A 22039-nucleotide genomic window follows, 5' to 3' on the forward strand; every position below is an offset into this window, starting at 1 on the left:
AGCAAAAAACAGCAAGTACAGGATCTTTGAATCAATAAGGAAGACAAACAGCATCAACATTGTTCACCTAATATAAACACAGAGGAGGAGTTCAATATTGCAGCCAAAATGTACATAGAGTAGGGCATGTCCACATCATATGTATTAAGGTAGCTGGCACATGTTTGCACATATAGGGTAATTAGTGTGGTCGATGCTGGGGTAAATCTTGGCCAGTTTCACTTTGGTAAGGTGGCACTGTGAACAATCATAAATTATATAAGCACATAATTAGTGCATGAAGAAGAATAGTGTACTTGTTGTAAAACTGCATTCCAAAGATCATTTGGGAGAGGTGTGCCAAGATCTTGTTCCCAGATGGTTCTAAGGATAACCATAGGCTGAGGATTTGCATTGGCTAATATATCATAGACCCTTGTGAATGCACCCTTGAGACATGCATCTGTGGCTAAAAGAGCCACAGATGTCTCCATTAAGGAGGCTTTTTTGCTGACTAAATTTGTGTCGCTTGGGGTAACCCAGGGAAAGGATGGTAACCAGTCTGTACAAAATGTCTAATCTGTAAATAACCGTAGAAATTAGAGTGGGGTAGGTTAAAGTTTTATGCTAATTTATTGAATGATGTGAATACTGCAGCTTGAATAAATCTTTAATAAGTCCATTCCCATGCCATGCTTGAAATGACTGATACAAGTTGGCTAGGGTAAAGAGGTGGTTTGACATAATAGTTGCCATTAAGGAGGCTTTCTTCCAGACTAAATTGTTTCCTAAAATGAGACCATTTTCTGATTGTGTGAGCTATAACCAGTTATTGTGTGGGAAACTATAACCACTAGTTGTAGTGGAAAAGTGACTATGAGTAAAAGGGGGGATCATATGATCAATCTTCAATCACTCTGGTGAATTCTCAAGTGAGCTGCCTTTGACATTCATGACAACCTTCTGGATGTCCCAGTAGTATTAGAGAATATTGGAAAAAGCCATCAATCCAAATACTTTCTTTTGAAGAAAATTCCTTAGGTACCCAAAGGCTGCCTGCCACCCCAGTTAAAGTTGGAAAAAAATCCTGTCAAGAGAGCTAAACTGCTTTTTGGGAATGAGTAAGGGGAAAATATGAAAAAAGATATAGGAATTGTGGGACACTAGTCATTTTAAGCAGGCTAATACGCCCAGCCATTGACAGTGGTAATGTGCATCAGCACTTCATATCTTGTTTAAATTGCAGAAAAAGATAGTTTGCATAAAATCTGAAAGGAGTGAGGGACCATAATCTCCAAGCATTTGAAGTGTGAGGTCACTCCCCGGAGGGGAAACAAAGAGGCAGGGATATTAGAACAGCAAAGTTCAAAGGGAATAATTTTTTGCAGGTTCAATTTATGGCCAAGTTTCAAGATATTTTCCAGCTTGAATAGGATAGAAGGAAGAGACATTGCAGGGTTGGTGATATATAGGACAAGGTCATCAGCATACAGTGACACCTTATGTACCCTACCATGTTGGATTATCCCATCTAAGGAGCAGCACTGTTGTAAGGAAACACCAAGTGGCTCGATTGCCAAATCAAAAGGCAATGGGGACAGCAGTCATCCCAGTCTCATTCCCCAGTACAAAAAAAAAATTAAAAAAAATCATTTGATCACACATTTATCTGAAGAGATGCCAAGCGGCCATTAAATAATAATTTGACCCAGGGAATAAAGATGGGCCTTAAGCCAAATCTTTAAAGGGTGTTGAAAAGGAAGTCCCATTCCATCTAACCAAAGCCCTTTCAGCATCTAAAGCTACTACAACTTCAGGTGAAGCAGGCTGTGATTGAGTGTAAATTATGTCAAGAAGCCTACATGTGTTAGAGGAGTGCCGTACTTGAACAAATCCTGTTTGATCAGGTGATATAAGGGGCTGGGAGAACGTTTTCCAGGTGCTTGGCTCTTTATCCCTTTTGGGGATAAGACATATTGAGGCTTGCTTCAGTGTTTGTGGCAGCTGACCATCTGAGAGGGATTCATCAGGAGTAATGGGGAAACCTCACCTCAGAATGTCTTAAAAAATCACTGGAAGCCCATCTGGCCCAGGTGATTTCCCAGACATTTCCCATATCATTCAACCATGCAGATCACTTAAAGCTGCCACAGACTGCGAGACTACACTCCACAACAATCTCCCCCTTATGGAGAAATCATAGGTCATCCTAGAACTCTCACCAGTTGTAGGCAACTTGACTTGCTAAAATGAACTTCTAGCATGTCACACTGAGCAACACAAAATCATATCAGCATCAAAGTCAGTCAGCAGCCATCCCCAATAACAAATTCTCATATGCTGGACTGGTAGGAAAAGACAGGGAAATAGAGGGGGGAAGAAAGACAAAAAAGATCTCAGTAGAGTGGGCAAATTATAGCGTGTAGACCCATGAATAAAATAAAAAAAATAAAATAACAACTGAAATCAAGTTTAGTCAAAGTTCAGTCAAAGGCTCCAGCATCTCTAAGCGGAAACATAATAACATAAGGGAAATCCTTTCTCCTCCATTAAAGTTATTTAACAGCAGAAACTGCAGCTGCACCTCAATGCATCACACACAATGAGTCAAACACTGATGTCAGAAAGCCTTGTACTCCATTCCTCCCCCTCTCTCTGCCCAGTTTGAAACAAGCCTACAGCCAGGTAAGCTAACAAAACGCTTGGGCCATCCCCATAGACGCAACAGTGAAACTGAAAATGACTTTGTTGGAAACTCAGTAAAAGGATGTGTGCAAAATCACTGTAACAGCAGACCACAAAAACAGCAATTGTTGTTAGTGATAGCCTATTTTTTTTTCCAATACAAAACTAGTGAAATAAGTAGATCTTTGTCTAAAACTAAATTATATTATTAGCCTGCAATGAGCACATGAATAAAGTCTGAGAAAAAAATGTATAGACAGTAAAGTCCACTGGAAATAAAGTATTTTTCTCGGAAGCACTGAAAATAAAGTTATTTCCAGTGCTTCTGAGAAAAACACACTTACAGACTGTGATCTAGATGGCAACATGGAAATGTTATCCAGCAGTGCACACACACAACAATGGTCAGTCTACATTCCACGGATAGGACAGGTAGCCAACCAGTTATTCCTCCAGCATGGGCATATCTCCACTCTCAGTGTAATTTCACACCTCCAAAGATAATGTTAGCCTTGACGAAGACAGATTCTTCCTGCAATGACTGGATCTTGACCAACTGAATGGGAATCAAAGCGTTGAGGGAGTATTTCAAGCTGGCCTCCTGAAGCTGTGTCTTCACCAAATTGAAAGAAGCTCTTTTCCGCACTAGGTCAGTGCTGAGGTCCAGGTAAAAGCTAATCTTCGCACTGCGGTTGTGTCAACTGCTCCGCTCGCTCCCAGGATAGGCACAGAATCAGTTCTTTTGTCTGGAAGAGATGCAGTCTTGCAATCCTGGCTCCTGGGGGGCCTGTCTGGCTGTGGTGGTCTGAGGGTATGATGAGCATGGTCAACTTCTGATTTATGAGGGAAGACGTCCTCCTCGAAAACCTCAACCAAGAAAAATTCCACGAAGGAGGTAGGATGGCTGCCTTCATTTTTTTTCTCTGGGAAATCGATAATTCTAAAGTTCTCATTCATTCATTCATTCATTCATTCATTCATTTTAGAGCTGCAACGCTTAGTTGAATAATCAATTAGTTGCCAACTAAATTTTAAGAGAAAGCGTTCCAAATTCTCTGATTTCAGCTTCTCAAACGTGAATGTTTTCTGGTTTCTTTAGTTCTCTATGACAGTAAACTAAATATATTTGGGTTGTGGGCTGTGACATGGGCTGTGGGAAAGTGTGATCCACATTTCATAGACCAAACAATGAACTGATTAATCAAGAAAAAAATGTTAGTTGTAGCTCTAATTGACTTTGGAAACACCATGCATTTACTGAACTTTTAAAAAAAGAAATGTCTTTTTAAAAGTGGAATTTCTTTAAATATTAACTTGCTACATCCTGGCTGAGAATGTGAATGTGAATCTGGGCTTTTGGGGAGGGTTTAAAATGCACACCTCTAAAGGAAAGGGGTGCGCTGGATTTACAACACACAACAAAATGGGAACATCATTGTGAAACTGGATGCGGCACAGTAATCGTTTTATCTTGATTATCTTGTTTTCATAATCATCCGAAGCCAAAATCCAAAAATACCCAAGATTGAAAACAGAATTTGATTAATCGGCCATCTCTGACATATATTTTCTGCCATGTGGCCAAAACAATACCTGAAGGGGAGCCGTGTCCTGTGTGTGTGTCCACTTGCCCGCCGTTGGTGTGAACACCATGAGGTTGGATGCCCTGTTGCCTCTCCAGCTCCCCTACAATACAAAAGTGAGATCACAACCATCTGTTATATTCTGCTGGCTGCTTATATGCATTTGTTGAGGTGTGTAAGTTTCTTTCCTTACACTGGATGTGTATCTGTTCCATCTCGTTGACCTCTGTGATCGACTCACGGAGCTCCTCAGCAAACTTCCTCAGCTCCTCTCCACTCGGGGAGCAGAAACTCACCAGCTGCTTTTTCTCTGAGGTAAAGGGGCTCAGCATGGTGATGCCATGGGCGTAGTCTGATGAGAAACAACCCAACATGACATAGTTAAAATGAAGCTTTCATCAAAAATGTTCTATCTAAAAAACAGAACAAAAAAGATGCAGGGACAGGATATTTTTATACACCTTTGTTTCATGTTTTACTCCAGATTCCACTTCATAAAAGGTTGTTGCTAAGGCGTGCTTGCCAAAATTCACTTAGAATGCAGAACCAGGGAAATCTTAGATGGTGTAGATGACTTGGACAATTAGCTCAGCACTTTTACTGCACTGCACCGTTGGATTGAGAATAAGTGAATAAACTGCTGCAGAGTTTAACAGTATCTTACATTCATTACTGAAGAGATGAAACTGCATGCCCAGAAGCCCCATCGCTTTGCAGAAGGTGTAGGAAGCTGAACTTTTTTTCTTGGGACACAACTTCAGGATCTAGGGACAAAAGACACAAAAACGAAGGGATTTTGTGTGGTTTTGTGCTTACCAAGCAGATATCTGGCCCTGAACTATTTGGTATTTATCTCTATTAAATTCACTTTAACTGCACATGGCTTTAAAATTTGGTTTCGGAAGCACACTTACTGTGTTCTAGATAGATATTCAATAGGGGTATTGAGTATTGGGCTGGGTTGTTCAGTGTCCTTACCAGCAGCAGGTCATTGAAGAGGAAAACCTCTCTCTGGAGCTGTGCCAGTTTCTGTTTATGAGGCTTGTTGGCGTCAGGCACCTCAAACAAACGACAGCAGCAAACCAGACGTCTGTGGGGCACAGCGAGGATCTATGGAGGCAGGGTTAGAGAGACAGAGATGACAGAGAGTATAGAAGACAGACAGTGGAGAAATAATACATGACACAAGAGAGACGGGACAACACAAACAAGTACAGACAGCTCCCTGTCTGAAATGAGGGGAAAAAAAGGAATGGGAAAGACTTGCACACAAATACACATATACACACGTACACCCACATAAATCATGACTCACAGTTTTCAGGCCCAGGATGGACTGCTCCACACGGCTGACGTAGGTGACGTGGTCTTCATTGGAGCGTAGCTCTCTCTGTTGGATCCTCTCATAAATGCCTGCTACCATCTCTCTGGGGATATCTGCTCCATCATCCACACCTGAGGGAACAAGGGCATATAGAAGGTAAGAGAGGTCACTGCCAACCTTGAGGTGCAAGAAGAACACCACACATATCAGACAGCAGATAAGAAATGACATACAGAGAGATTCAGAGAGGACACCATAATGACTGTCAGAAGGAGCCCAGTCAAGTAAGGATGTCACAATAGCAGAATTTAAGTAGTTGATACCAATACCAGTGACAATCCACATTTCTAAATATCTCATTCACAGCAAAAAAAAAAAAAAAAAAAAAAAAAGTTTGTATGTGTTTCAAGCATTTAAACATATTGCTCACATTAGAATAAGAGCACTGATTGACAAGTGTTAATCAGCCTGTAATCATCAATTGGTAAACAAAACACCCTCTAAGATATACTGGTTTCAAATTAAATTAACTGTATGTGATGTCCTGCTGAAACAACAAATACAGGGGTATGGTTATGGTATGTGCTCTCATTTTGTTTTACAGCAACTTTAAGTGTTTTGGGTAGCTAAACATAATGGATAAGGCCACACTGGCATAAGAGCACAGAGTTACAGAGTGAGGGATCAAACTGTGCTGACGCTACCACCAAAAACAAAACAAAAACATGAGTAGTAGACACCAAGAACACCAGTATTTGTACTGTTTTCAAAATGTTGCTATCGACTTAATTATTGATTCTTGTGAGGTCCTTACTTGCAGGGGCACATAGCAGTTCAGAGAAAACAACCAAGGGCGTGCTGCAGCAAAAGTAGAAAACAGTGATTGCACAAAACAATTAAAGGAGCACACAACTCAGGACACAGCAACCTAGAGGAAAACCAAAAAGGACCGAATGCCAAAAGCGAAACTATCAAGCAGTTGGGATGCGGCAACCCAACGGAGGGTCCTTCAACAGAAAGAAAAGTGTATATTAAGTGTATGTTTTAATATACATTTACTGAACCACTAGATGGAGACAGTGTTGAAAGCCACTGGAGGCGTAGAACAGGTGATGATTTGCCACCAGGAACCAGAGCTCTTATTGTAAAATATAACACTGTGGGAGCCCCAATTAAACACCACATTCTGCAGAGCAAAGCTCTAAGTCAAGGACATCTGTGTTTTCCTTCCGTAGTGAGCAAAGGCAAGCACCGACTGCCTCTTGAAGTAATTTGCTCCAGTTCAAGAAACTGTCACTCAAACGGCTGATAGTGAGGTGGAAGTCTGGTTGATAAGAGCGTGCTTGTTGTGAATTGTTTACTTCCTTCCCTTTGCTCTTTCCTTCTTCCTTGTATCATTCCATCCTGCTGTTTCTATCCTTTGGCTCTCCTTGTGGCCCAAGAGTTTTTAAGTGTGTGTGTGTGTGTGTGTGTGTGTGTGTGTGCCTTTGAACGTGCTTTCTATAAATAACTATTGCTCAAATACTACTTATAAAATCACTTGCCATTAATGTTGAAACATGTCTTAGGCTCATTATATGGTGTACCGCCTCTGCCCATGGAGACAGTTAACAGTCCCTTGAAATGCCACATACATGTACAACAGACACTCTCCCTCTGTCTCTTTCACTATCTGTATAACCCACCCACACACACACAACACACACACACACACACACACACACACACACACACACACACACACACACACCTCCTGGCTCCTCAATTCCTTTGATATTTCAGTGTACTTGAAGAGGACAGAGAGGGAGCTGAAACAAAATAGAAAGCTGTATTGAGACTTTGCTCCATCTTCCCTCCAGCACCTGTCTTTCTCTTACTCTCTCTCTCTTTGTGTCTCTGTCTTCCACACACACACACACACATAAACACACACACTGACCTCTTAAGTTGCGTATGAAGTCGTCGAGGCCCATCTTGCGCTGTGGCTTGATGTTGGGGGAGTACATGTCAGTGTTGAGGAGAACCACAGCGAAGGCCAGGATGAAGATGGTGTCTGGGTTGTGAAACTGCTGCACCACATCAGGATTACACATACAATATCGCTGGCTGCGGGAGCCAAAGGGGATAACAGTGTTACACACCGTACGGCAAAGTTTGGTTTAAGAATGTCCCCCTCATTGATTAAACTGGCAGAGCTGGTTTTAGGTGTTTTCTGGGTACAACAGCAGCACTTAGGATGAGATAATCACATTTCTAATCAACTTGTCTCCAGAACTGTCTCATTTTCCTGATACCTTTAGCCGACTTTTCTGCAACAGAAAAATCACAAACTTTATATGTTGGAGGATGAATGTGTTGGGGAAAAAAAAGAAAAGTGTGTGATTTTTTTTAAACTGTAGAATTTCAGCTGTCTTCAATATTTTGAAGCCCTGCACTGACATAAAGTAGTAGATGGTAGATTTTGCCTATTCCCACACAGATTTTGCTTATTTCCACCTGCAGCTATTTGGGAAATATATGGAAATTTCCAGACATGCAACCACACGGTCTGATTCTTTGGCAGATATCTTACACACCTACTGCAGGTGAACATGATAAGCAGAGAGCAGAGTGTAACACTGCAGTGGGTTATCAACGTCCTGGCAGAATGACTGTAATTTCAGTGTATTTCATGTCTAGGGTTTGTAGACTTCTACTCAGACATGAGGAGCAGTCACTCTACCAGAAATCAGACTGACATCAGACAGGAAACAGTAGACAAAATAATTACACCCTGGGAAAGATAATGCAGTTCTGTCTGGTTTGGCACCGGAGAGAGTGCATTTGGACTTGCTCCGCTCCAATGCTGCTTACAGGCTTCTCATTTTTACCCGTCCCTTTCTCACGACTCCCTCCTTATCTTTCTTACTGTCACTTGCACTTACACAGTGGGCCATTTCAGTGGTGGGAGGCTTTTATCTCTCCAGCCAGGCAGAATGCAAAGATGGAGAGAGCTGCTCTGCTCCAGAGGGTTATGTACTGTCAAAGCATATGCAAGTGAGAGGCCACTTCTGAGACCCGCAGAGCCAGAAACCCTGTTCCCAGACCCCAAGGACAATCTGAGGCCATGGCATCATCTGCAATCCAACCCAACAACCATGTCTTTGTTTGAGATCCTCTTTGTCAAAAACTGTCTTAAAGACACAGACACGCACACATACACACACACAGGAACATGGACATCCACACAGGCATAGGCGTGTGTGCACACAAACAAATACACACACACACACACACACATACAAGCCTCCCAACCCCTCAACCTGAGGTAATTATTCAGCAAACCTTCTAATGATTAAATGAAGGGAAGGATCTGTGTGCATGAGTGATTGAGTGTGTGTGATTGAGTGTGTGTGTGTGTGTGTGTGTGTCTGCCCATTCTTATATATCTTCAGCAGACACATGTGCATGTGAATGTGAATGCATAAGTTTATGTGTGTCAAGTTTTGAGATGTATTGTGTCACAAAATAAGAAAAATAACAATGGAAATTAAAAATAATAATGCCCTGATGTAGTGAATGATTGACTGAGTGAATGAATTGGAGTGTGTGTTTGTGTTTGTGCTTCATTCACACCTCCCAGTGTATTTGCACGGATTCCCTTCTTATGTAACAAGTATATTCAAATACTAGCTCCCGTTCTCTTATCTTTATATCTGCATATGAAGTTGCATGCCAGCTGGCACACATACCACCTCATATAAAAGAACTACTCATGACAGTGTGCAACATGCTTCAAATAGATGACATAACAACCATTATGTAACAGACATGGAAGTGGATGTCTGGCTCTCCTGATAAACCCTGCTCATTTCTGACCTAAAGTTAGAGCTCCAGCTACAGAGTTGTGTCCATACTGTAGGACCACAGACAAATTTGTAATCTGCAGTCGGGCGCTTATCTTTTAAGAATGAGTGTGATGTAACTCACTGGTGACCTCAGTGGGTTTTCCGATTGGCCCTCAAATCAGAAGCCCCAAAATATTTCATGACTGCTCCTGACCCACTTCAATTAACCAAAAAATCTGGGTTATCAGCATAAGCACCATACAGACATTATGCATGGCACTCATTTCAGTCGATATCAAGAATTATTTTGATATACATCAAATAATTATTATGGCTCATTTAAAGACTACTTTTTGCTTTTCTGTGCAATCCGGAATACTAATAATTAGTATTATGCCAATCACTTTAGCCACCAAAATAACGCAGTGTGCTGTTCCTGTGTGCAGTGTGTGTCTCACTCATAACCGAACGTGCACCAGACCATTCCCTATTCTTGCCACATGATCTGTGTTTTAATATTTCATATTTTATCAAGTATTGTTTATATTTATACTAAGAAAAAATATACTGCCATTATTATTGTTATTGTTTTATTGTGCAACCGTAATGAAGACACACCCATCAGCAATTGTGGTGCAGACAAATCAACATATGATGCATTTAATATGGTTATAATATACCAATTCTGTTAAAATATACTTGTAATCTTGTGTAGAATAGAGCATATTGGCTAATGAGTGCAAAAGGGCTAATAGTTCAAGCCACTGTTCACCCCTTGTCCATGTCCCTGCTGGTGACATTGTTAGTAATCCTGAGGGAAAAAAGCAGCGCAGCACAATGGGGCTGGAGGGTGATATGGGGTGATGGGAATGTTTGTGCCAAAGAAACCAATCGCACTGAAATAAAAGCAATGATGGGCATTTTTATTGCATTTTAGTCCTAAGGGCAATCTGTGGATGTTTCCGGGACATTTCAAGGACAGTGACAGCCAGGGGATGAAACACCAATTGCTGCACCTATTTGTCTGGTCACTTTATTTCGTGCAGATTGTTTCTGGCTCAAAGAGTTTTCAGACAGTAGGTGACAGCGCCAAAAAAAAAAAAAAAAAAAAAATCCACCTCTTTCAGTCTAGGAGATTGTTACGCAGATCGCAGGCAAAGCTGCACAGTCAACTCAAAAGTGCTGGGGGAGTTTGCACGCTAGGTCTCTCAAGGTCTTCTTGGTATTGAAATGAGTCTTCTGCAGATATGCTCATAAATTTTGTGACTGGAGGGCAGACATTAGCATTGACAAAACAAGCAGGGAAATGGCTCAGGATCAGACTCCATGAATGTAAGCACCTATACATATTCATTTGTGACTTTGGATGGTAATGGACATGAACTTCTCAACAACAAACTGCAGCCTACAAGGGTTGCCCCCACACCCACATTTCCCATGCTCTTGTGGAAAAGGTGCAATACATAAGACTTGATATTTTCATCTAACATTGCTAATAAACTCAACCTTTGCTTTATGCTTAGCCTTAACTTCACTACACATTCGATGCCTTACTTCAAACTAAAATGCAAATATTTTGAGACTTAAACATCAAATTGTATAACGATAAATTTTCAAGCATCCAGTGGATGTTGAGTTTAATGTTTGGCCGGAGACATCCAAAGGAGGTTGCAGAGAAATAGAACAGCTATTTTTGTCCGTATGGAGCAGAAACTGATTGCCTGCAGCTTAGACCCTGTTATGATTGGCTGACAATCAAACACTGCTGTGATTTGTCAAAGGTTAAAGGCAATCAGTGTAATTTGTTAATGATAAAGGGCTTGGGTCTCATTCTGCCATAGTGAGCTTGTAGAATCAGCTCAATACATGCATTCGGCGCCTTTGTCTATACACTATTAGTATGCCATGCTGGATTCACCCTAAGGCCATACTGCCCTGAGGCTGCAAGATCAGAGCAGAAAGGGTTATAATTTTAGCTTTTTGCTTCTATTTTACGATATTATGTGCGCTTGGTTATTTGGCATTGTTTTGATTTTCTTTCTTTCTTTTTTATTGGTTTCCCTTTTCCCTTTTTGCTTTCATTATGGATGTGAGAAATATTACATATCAAAATTAAGTAACTGCAATATTTTGTTGATATTGCATAACACATCTACATCTATTCACTTAGGTATTCACATTCATATCAAATGTACATACATGCACATTCACATAGTGAGATGGAATGAAGTGCAAAAGTAAATGATGCTAAAAATGCATAAAAACAATGTGTACCCAGGAGAATCCAAGATAAGCAAGATAAGGTGTGTTAAGCCCTAGCCAAACTTTCAATAGTCGATCACAATTTACTATAAATAATTTTCCAGCCTTCATTTAAACCTCCTCATTATAAACCTCATTAAACCTCATTATAACTTAACCTGCTCATTATCCCCGCCCCCATTGTTTGGTTTTCCATGTGTAGCCAAGAGCAAAAAGTCTGTTTGTTTTAAAAAGTTGGCTGTGCCCTTACCAGTCCCGATCAGTCATTTGATGGACCATTTCGTGTAGAGTTGTGTTAGAGACTGCAGCCAGTGCCTGTTAGTCAGTGGGGATGGTTGTAATTGGGTTGACAGTCTCACCTAAAGGCTTCGATGAGTCTCTCCACCTTTTGTGCTTCTCCCTGAACGCGAACATGAGCCTGGAACTTTCTCAGGGCTTCATCCAGCTCCATGCCCGAGAAATCCATTTCATCCACAACACAACTACAAAGAGAGACAGAGAGATAAGTGAGATAGTGCTCCTGTAAGTGGTAGTATGTCACTGTCATCAAAGTACAGGGGAGGTGTGTGTGTGTGTGTGTGTGTGTGTGTGTGTGTGTGTGTATGTGTGTGCGCGCGTGTGCAGCACATAATGCACACATGCAAGCAACAAACTGTGAGTACACAAGTGCTGATGGCAATTCTTCCTTTCACAGTCATACTTCCATTACACAATCACTGACCTGGAAGACGGACATAGAGACAACATGTTTGCACACACAAGCATACACACAAACACACACGCAAACAGACACACACACACACACACACACAAACACACTTCAGTAATACTGTGCCCAACAATCAATGGAGAAGAAAGGGTTAGAGGACAGTGGGAGATAAGAGCGGGGTGAAGGGAGGGATGAGAGGGCGACATAATGAAATGCAAAGAGCGAGGGGCATAACAGAGGTAGATGAAAGCCAAGAAAGACAGACAGACTGTAGCGATGGAGGAAAGCCTTTATCTGTGTGTGTGTGTGTGTGTGTGTGTGTGTGTGTGTGCATGTACTTGTGCGTATGTGTGTCTGTGTTTTTGTACGTGCATGTGTATCGCTGAGTTTGTGTTTGCATCTGCTTGTGTGTCTGTGTAAGAGTGGGTGAGTAAGGGAGTGTGCATGTGCAGTGTGTGCTTGTGTGTGTGTGTGTGTTTGTGTGTGTGTATGTGTGTGCGTGTGCGTGTGTGAATGCGTGTGTGTGCATGTGTGTGTGTGTGTGTGTGTGTGTGTCGAGAGCAGTGACCTATTTCTACAGTCTCTGCAACAACCTCAGCAGAAAGCCTCTCTATCCTGCATCTCTGTCTACAGTGGTCGGATGCAGAAAGGGCGAGTGTGAAAGCATTAAGTAGATGTGTTTTTTCATGCATGTGTTACAACTATGTATTATGTACGCATGCATGTACATCAAGCGAGTCTGTGTATGTATCACGTGTATATATTTCTGTGTTCATTAATATGTGTAGGGGAGTGTGTGTTTGGTGTGTCTAACTTTGCTCCGCATCTGTGCCCTATGTGCAATAATCAGGACTCACTCCAGGACATCTCTGTTGAAGTGCAGCTTGCTGTTCCCCAAGAACTCCCCAATCATCTGCCTGCTCAGGCCCTTCCTCTGCAGCAGGAAGTGGGCCACTCCGATGGCTGTGTCGGGGACGAAACCCCGCGTGATCAGGAAGTGGATGCCTCTTTCTGGGTTCCTGCTCAGAGATAGCAGAGATAGCATTAGACTGTGTGTGTTTGTGTGTTTGAGCAGAAAAGTGTACTACACAGGAGTGAGACAGGAAGTGAAAGAGAGGAAGAGCGTGTGTGTGTGTGTGTGTGTTATGTGTGCATGTGAAGGACAGGGATTGTGTAAGCTTGAGTATATAAATGTGAGTGAGAGAGAATGTAGGGGACGGGGACGGGGACGAGTTGGGGGGGGGCAATCATGCACAAAAGCTGTTAGCTCTGGACTTTCGGATCAGAAGCGATGTCAGTGATGCATATGAGTTAATTTACTTTAATTTGTATTAACTAATAAGTGCAAGCCAACCGTGGATTCTATTAATAGACACAGAGAGGCTCCCGCATTGTTCATGGCCTCCTTGACTCCCTCTCCTCCTTTATTCTCATCTCTCTCTCTCTCTCTCTCTCTCTCTCTCTCTCTCTCTCTCCCTCTCTCTCTCTCTCTCTTGCTCGCTCGCTCGCTCTCTGTCTCTCTCTCTCTGTTCTTTCTCTATTCTTTCTCTGACATCTCAGCTGAGTTCCAGCCCGGACATGATGGTGCTGAACGGACAGCTCCTCCCAACACTCCCAGGCACTAATGAGAAACTGCTTAAAGCAGAGTGCAGCAAAGCTGTTAGAGATTTGTTAGATAAAAACATTAACAAGTGTACTTTGAACCCAGTACCACAAGGTACAGAAATATTTCATTTCATTATTGTGTGTGTGTGTGTGTGTGTGTGTGTGTGCCCACTTACACATTGAAGAGGTTGAGTCCTATGCGGTAGAGGCGTTTGCGGTGTGTGTCTGTGGATAGGGTTGGTGAGCGGCAGGAGGCGGGGTCCTGGCAGCGGTCCCGGGGGAGAGACAGGACCAGGGCCTGGAGCGCCTCAGGGCTGGGACCCCCTGGAATCTGCTGTGGCTGGGTGTACTGGTACTGTTGGTATTGGGTGTATGTCTGGGCAGGCTGCTGGTTGGACTGGACTGAGGTGGAGGTGGAGGTGGAGCCTAGTCGTTCAGAGCCACTCTCTACCTCCACGCCTCCTCCTCCTCCTGCTGCTGGTGCCGGCACCGTGGAGCCCCTCCTGGATCCTGGGTCCCCCATCTCTAGCTCCTCACTTGGCGGAGGTGCGGGGAACTCTGCCTCCATGCTCTCCTCTGACTGGCCTCCTGCGACCCCCGCCACCCCGCTCACAGAGGCCTTCCTGCTGCCTGGCTCTCCTCCACCCACGTTCCCCAGAGTGGTGGTGGTGGTGGAGGCGGTGGCAGAGGAGATGGTGTAGGAGCTGTTGCTGTCAATGTGAACAGTGACATCCCTGAAGGCCATGAGTAGGGAACTGGCACTCCGCGGCAGACAGGCACTCTCAGCAGCTGCCCGAAAGGCCCCAGGGTCCATTAGGAGCCCTGTTCCTTCTCCACCTTCCGACAAACTCCAACCCCGAAGGGCTTCATCAATTGACTGGGCGAGGGAGTGCAACTGCAAATATGGTAATAAAATGATGATGTCAAAATCAATGATTGAAAGGAATAGGTAAAAAGCAATATATGGAGATAACAAAGGCTGTTATGTTGATTTTATCCACACATTTTGGCATCCCTACTTAAGGGAACATCTCACCCCAAATACAAAATACAAAAAAAACATTTCCCCACATACCTTTGTCTAGTCTATTCATCCACACAGTTTCTGTGTGGTTTGATAAGGTTGTTTGGTATAATCTCTCCTGGCTCAAACCATCAAAAATCTACATGTGACATACTCAGCAGCAACAGCTCTTTCCAAAAACACTGACAGAGACAACATAACCCACAGCTTTTGGGTGCAAAGAGTTTCACTGTAAACTGCATTCATCTTTGTTTTTGGAAACTGAGTTTATGACCAATGGACTACATTAAGGGTAAAAACAGAATTATACATTGTTTTGTATTTTGGTGAACTTTTGCTTTATATTACACCTGACAAAATTATGAGGGACTTAAAATACTTGTAAAACAACCATATTTGTGAGCTATGACATCGTAATAGTATTATGAGCAGAGCACTCACTTGTTCAGAGAAGCAGTCCTCCAGCTGTGTGAGTGAGGGTCCAGGTGTTGGGGGCGGGGCTGGGGCTGCAGCTGGAGCAGGGGTCGGAGCTGGAGCTGGTGCTGGGGCAGATGCAGGAGACGGGGGCAGAGAGGTGGAGCGGGAAGGCGGTGGAGGAGGAGTTTTTGAGCGCAGGGGTATCTGGCCCCCTCCTGGCTGGAGCAGAGTATAGCTGTGTCTTTGGGCTGGGTTCTGGCATCGGCCTCCAGGGGTGGGTCGGCGTAAGGAGATACGGCGGGGCAGCTTGCTCTCCGACAAAGAGTTACGAATCTTCTGGAAGTTCTTGCTGAGCTGATACTGGCGGAAGGCTGTCTGGATACGACGAGCTGCCCGCCTAGCAATAAGATGGCCTCCATACTTCTGCTCCAACTCCTCTATCTGGGGAGAGGCAGAGTGGGGTAGTTTAAATATCAAACATGTTTGCAAGGCTCTAAGAGTGCTGGAGACACTGAAGGAGTGATATAGCAAAGTATACAGCAACCACTGGAAAATATTTACTCATCCACTAGTAGGCAAATATCATGTCACCATTGCCTGTGCATGTCTACAAAAGATCAAAAGAATTCAACATTGGGAAAATCTCACTCACACAAGTACCTTTCCTCGCTCATTACTTCCCCATCTTCCCTTTTTATACCGATGCAGGTTTTTGGTACTAGAGCCAATGTGAACATCATCTATCATCATTCACCAGCTAATACTAGTTGAACGGCCACTAGGAGCAGGATAGATGGGCTGTGACAAAAGTGATATTGCGAAAATGAATAGAAAAGTAAACACCCTCACAACCCTCTTTCTCTATTTCTGTCCCATTATTGGCAGAGCAGCTCAGCCCAAAATCACATCATTTTCCAGAAATTTTCCCCCTATATTTTCAGCAAGTGTAGCATCTCCCTTTTCCCTTCATCTTAGGCAGGCCCAGGGAGAGAGAGGGAGGGAGAGAGAGAGAGAGAGAGAGAGAGATGAAGGAGGGGGAGTAGGAGGCAAGGAAGAGAAGAGAGGGAGAAAAAGGAGGACAGCCACACATGTGCCCATGTGTGTGTGTGTGTGTGTGTGTGTGTGTGTGTATGTGTGTGTAGTCACGCAAGCACACCCACACACACCCACTGACACTCACACACACACACACACACACACACACACACACTGCAGCAGTAGCAACAGCAGTCCCTTCAGCGGTTTGCTGTGAGAAATAAAGACATCTCCAGCCGCCAGAAGCAGTTATTAGCTGTTACCATGACAACCTAGCATCTTTCGTGTTCCTGTCGCTGTGGCAATGGAATCGCTGGTGTTCTTTTTCGTGTCAACAGAGACAGAAATAGATCTGAATGGGAATCTGTTTGTCATGCAGGATACAATGTCAAATGATCATCCTTCACCCTCTCCACAAGCGCACAAACGGCCCAAGTGTGAAAAATTCTTCAGCACTCACTCAATCACACCATGTGATTATGGGATCCACAGACATATACATACAAGCACACACACATATACATATACACTTGAAGGAGCTCTTTCACTTCACGTGGAGAATGACGTACCTGTTTGTTCTTATTCTCCAGGGTGATTTCATATTCGCTTGGACCCTCTCTCTTGGTCCCTCCCTCTGTCCCCTCAACTTCCCGTCCCCCAGAGGAAGTGCCATCCTCTAGGCTCAGCAACTGTCTGCTTCCACAGAAATAAGGATGGAAAAGTATCAGCACCTGACCGTCTACCTGGTCAGTTCACCAACTATATAGTATATCAAGATTCATGAGGAAAGCAGCAGGTGGAGAGCTGCGCTCAGCAGTGGTGGTTTGGGGGGACGATTATGATTGATGCATCTGTCCAGTCCTGTTTGATCACAGTTTTGGGGTTCCCCTAAAGCCTGCAGCAGTGAAACCTTTCTTATTTGGATATATTGCTGTGATAACCAAACTAGTTTGAAACAAAGTTAACAAAGTTGCATATGGCGGTCAGTTTATTTTTTAAAACTAATATTAAAACAAGTTAACACCTAAAGCATATTGTTTGCATTTGGCGGCTGGTTCATCGTTTAAAAATACATATATTTAATTTACAATTTCTCCAGCAGCAGTGGCAATGCGGCACAGGTATAATCAAACCTAGAAGGGGTTTTATAAACACTCAGTAAGCTTGCAGTTGTGCTTGTGCTTGTACATATGCATTGTGGTGAGGGCATGATGTTTCTTCCTCCCAGATAATGCTGACTGTAACAGTTTTCATACAATGGCGACTCATGCTAAACAAAGCATGAGCAAATAAAGTCTGCTCATGGTTAAATAATGACTGTGTCGCTGAAGTTCCTCTTTGTTTTCTTTGACTGCTGTGAAACAATTTCATATCATCAGCCAGAAATGACAAACAGGCCAGAGGAGGTGCCCCTATCTTTAAATGAGACAAACCGCCTGAGAGAAAGTTAGAGAACGCTGGAAGAAGAGGAAGGAATAGAGAGAGAGAGAGAGAAAACGAGGAAACTGGTGGGGAAGGAAAGAGAGTGGGAGTGGAGGAGAGAGAGAGACAAAACAGAGAGAAAGGAAGGGTTGGGGTGGAGGGTTTGCAGGAAGATAGAGAGAGAGTGTGTTGGTGTGTGCACGCTGGAGGCTATCTCTATCAAAAAGTCTATTAAAACACTGCCATGCCCCAGTGCTGCATCAGAATATATTAGAGTACATTAGAATACATTAGAGGATTTAAAATCAAGAGTTGAGCCATTAATGCATCTGGACAGCAAAGCCTCCCTAATGATATATGTGGATGCTATAGACTCTCACACAGACACATATAGGCTCACGTGCTTTAAGACAGACACGCACATGCAACGAACACACAATGCGCACGCATTATCTCTGCCTGCATGTGTGACGTCATGGCGGAAGAGAAATGAACATCTGTCAACTCGCATTGCTCAAGGTCCCATAGAGACCTACAGCCGGAGGAGAAGAGCACTCACACACACACACACACACACACACAAACCAAGTGGAGGAAAGAGAGGCACGGCAGGTTAGGAGAGAGGCAGATCTCTCATGACATCTCGAGGGAAGTGTGTGCTCAGATGGATTCAGCAGTGGATTTTAGTGGTATGCAGAGGTGGTACAAGTGATGTGACGCCAGATTTGCATGCAGCCACCAGGCACACACAACATAACCTCTGGTGGCTTTACATAGTTCATCGCAACAAGTTCATCAAAATGATTAACCAAACAGGAAAGGGAGAGGGATTCTAAATAGACAGATGGTAATATTAATATAAATAGACTGAGTGGGATTGATTGGGAGCACTAAAGGCAGCAATAAACAGTGGAGAGATGATTAGATAGCAAGTTTTCCAACTTACGGTGCGATACAGAAATAGTACGGATTATTAGAGTGGGAACAATATTGCAACAGACGGGTGCATGATATTCATAGAAACAGAAAGCATAGATGACTGGGAAAGACTAGATTCAGAAATAGAGAGAAGAGGATTAGAAAAATGGAACAGTTCCAACAGATAAACACTGAGACACATGAAAAAACAACAAAAAAACAAACAAACAGATGCTGTCTTTTCAAAGTTGAAAATAGAGCTGATCTCTGGCTTGGCTCATTCAGACACTCCTAAGTGAAACGTCATGCATTCACACGCCCCCACAGACACACGGGCACAAATATGAAGGGAGCTGATACAACAAACAGGCACCTGCCCACGCAGAAACAGACACCACTGGGGCCTACAGTAGGTCTAGTTTCACAAAGTCAACACTTATATTCTCCAGTTACTATGGTAGTGGTGGCCATTGCGTCATTACTGAGTTGCCATGGGCGCCTTTACGGTGGCAGCATATCAGCTCATATCTCTTTGTATGTTTGTTACCCTGAAGGCTGTAAGAACTGTAGATTTGTTACAGAGCACTTAAACTCTCACATAAAATATCCGCTATAACTGCTGTGACCGCAGGCTCAACATGTAGAGAAATACAGCTATACACTCTCTCTCACACACACACAAAAAATAAACTTGCTTAACAAGCTGGACTCATTTAGAAGGCTTCTAAACGAGGCATGCACACACCACAGATGAGGACTTGAGTCACATGAATTAGACTTGGATTCAAGTCACAGTTGACTTGACTTTAGACTATACATGAGAAAACCAAAACAGACTGCAGCAAATCAGCTCTTCATATCCCAGATCCAAACTGAGCTAGTCAGCTAGCAGTCTAAATCTTATCAAATCAATTAACAATCAGCTACGTCTAACATTACGTTAGGTATCTCTTATTGATGAATGGTGACGAAAGAGATAAGGGGAAAGTCAATTGTGAGAGGGGCAAGTGAAAAAAATAAAGCACACATGAGGCAGGTCCTGCCGCTCTTTGTAATAAACTAAATGCAGATGTGCCTTGTCATTTCATGACCTTTTGTTATTCCCAAATTGATTAACAGTTCAGTCTATGAAATAGTTGAAATGGGGAGTGATAATGGATCATGTACCATAATTGCGTATACAAAGCAGGCAAAAGTGAAGTTAATTATTAACCCTCCTATTATGTTTGGGATCAATTTGACCCCAGTCAGTGTTTAATGTCTCTAAATAAAATGATTAAAATCATTTTTTTTTTTTTGCTCCATACTTAATGAGTTTTCCTAATGTAATGGGTACTACTAGGTTTTCAATGTCCTGTACACACTTACTAATGCATCGGTTATAAATAACAAAAATCTGTGCTTAGAAAAAATATAAAGCCATTAAAATACCAAAAATTAATATGTCTTTCCAATTTTAGGTCAATCAGTGAGATTTTAGAATGTTTTATTTAAAGGGCTATTTAGGTAGTCAACAAAGAAACATTTAGTACCTGACACATAAACTTTGGTAACAATTTTAGGTATAATAATTTTGTGGAGGTTTAAACTGCAGGGGTCAAATTGACCCCAAACATGTTTGTAAATTTGAAAATAACAGGAGGGTTAAATTACGAGTGGTAAAGAGCGCATTATGACGTGTTAAGCGCTTAAACCTGTCAGTTTTGACTTATGGCTTGACTTGGGACTTGAATGCCAGGACCTGTAACTTACCTGTGACTTGCTAAACAATGACCTCTGGCACATGCACACACATGCATGCATATATGGTGTGTATACAAATATAACAACTTTTTAACACTGTCCTCTGTTGAAAGCAGTGATGGTGAGAAGATAAATAAAAAAGTGTTTGTGATTAGTTAGTGGGTCAGTCTTACCCGGACGAGCCGGTGGTGTCGGCCTCTGGATTCTCAGGGGCGGGACAACAAAACTGGTGCAGCACTGTCTGGCTCCTGCAGAAGGTCAGAGGAAGGATGAGAGGTAGTAAAGGGGCAAGGGAAGAGGAGAGACAAAGGACAGCAAGGAAAGGACAGTGTGTCATTTAGTTATTACTGTTTGACGTCACTTGTTTGCCTTGTGTCCATATTCCCCCCCTGCCAGCCTGCCTGTGTTCATTCTCAGCTCAGCATCCCAACGGTCCTGAAGAGGCTCCCATTACATTGTTCTGGATTATTTCCACAGGCTCTGTTTACAATTTGGCACTGGCCCTTGGGCAAATGCCTTATGTAGGTCAGTGCAAGGCTGACAACACTTGTGTCTATGGTGTGTGTGCATGTGTGTTAGTGTGCATAGTGTGTGTGCATGGTGTGTGTGTGTGTGTGTGTGTGTGTGTGTGTGTGTGTGTGTGTGTGTGTGTGTGTGTGTGTGTGTGATAGCTTGTGTTGCCCCCTGCCTCTGCTTCTCAGTAAAAGATAAATGGTGATTTAGCAGAATTCCCATATCTATGTCGTCAGATGATTATTCAGCCCCCACTCTCCCTCTCACTCGCATACGTTTTACATTTACATTTATAGTTTAAGCAGTTAGCTGACACTCTTATCTGGAATGATTTACTACGAGAAAACACAAAAACAATAGTTAGATATCACATGCAAGCACCTTCCTGGATGTTGCTGATGTCTCTAAGTAATAAGCCATTAACCCCTCCCCAACACACACTCACACTCACACACACTCACACACACACACACACACACACACACACACACACACACACACACACACACACACATACACACACTACATATACACATCCTCATTTCCCCGCAGAGAACAACCTGCAGCCACATGATGACCAGCGAACATGATCCTTACTTAAAAATGACTCATGGAAATTTTTCTTCATGTTTTTTTTTTTTTTTTTAGTGAAGGTCAGTTTAGCTGCTTCATTGCTAAGCTGAAGGAATTCAGTCGACAGTGAATTTCTTGGCTACGCTACAGTAAATCTTCTGACCTGGGCTCAGCATATTGGTGGTGACACAGACCCACAGTGACAGGCAGTCAGAGTCAGTGCAAGACTCAGAGTGACAGTCTGGGCTATAAAAAGCTACCTTTTCACAGAAACAGACTTAAAGGCGGAAGTTTTTAAAAAAATATATATCTGGTCATCCAATAAACTCTGCTCACATTCTGTTTCCATGAATAATACTCATCTGTTGTAACACCTACCCCGCAACTGAAACCACACACATACACACACACACACACAGA

General features: G+C 42.9%; 1 protein-coding gene across 1 annotated transcript in view; it reads right to left on the bottom strand.

Moving 5' to 3' along the window:
- The window catches only part of iqsec3b (IQ motif and Sec7 domain ArfGEF 3b), a 31826-nt gene that overhangs the window by 4940 nt on the left and 4847 nt on the right, over window positions 1–22039 (bottom strand). Inside the window, exons 3-14 of the mRNA XM_030053551.1 lie at window positions 20707–20781; window positions 17020–17143; window positions 15440–15856; window positions 14151–14869; window positions 13227–13388; window positions 12020–12142; window positions 7511–7677; window positions 5563–5702; window positions 5226–5357; window positions 4912–5011; window positions 4441–4599; window positions 4258–4350 (exon numbers count right to left, since the gene is read on the bottom strand). Coding sequence (XP_029909411.1) covers window positions 4258–4350; window positions 4441–4599; window positions 4912–5011; window positions 5226–5357; window positions 5563–5702; window positions 7511–7677; window positions 12020–12142; window positions 13227–13388; window positions 14151–14869; window positions 15440–15856; window positions 17020–17143; window positions 20707–20781 — 2411 coding nt within the window. The remainder of the gene's footprint in view (window positions 1–4257; window positions 4351–4440; window positions 4600–4911; window positions 5012–5225; window positions 5358–5562; window positions 5703–7510; window positions 7678–12019; window positions 12143–13226; window positions 13389–14150; window positions 14870–15439; window positions 15857–17019; window positions 17144–20706; window positions 20782–22039) is intronic.

The sequence above is a fragment of the Myripristis murdjan genome, chromosome 6 (genome assembly GCF_902150065.1).
Source record: "Myripristis murdjan chromosome 6, fMyrMur1.1, whole genome shotgun sequence".
Taxonomy (NCBI): domain Eukaryota; kingdom Metazoa; phylum Chordata; class Actinopteri; order Holocentriformes; family Holocentridae; genus Myripristis; species Myripristis murdjan.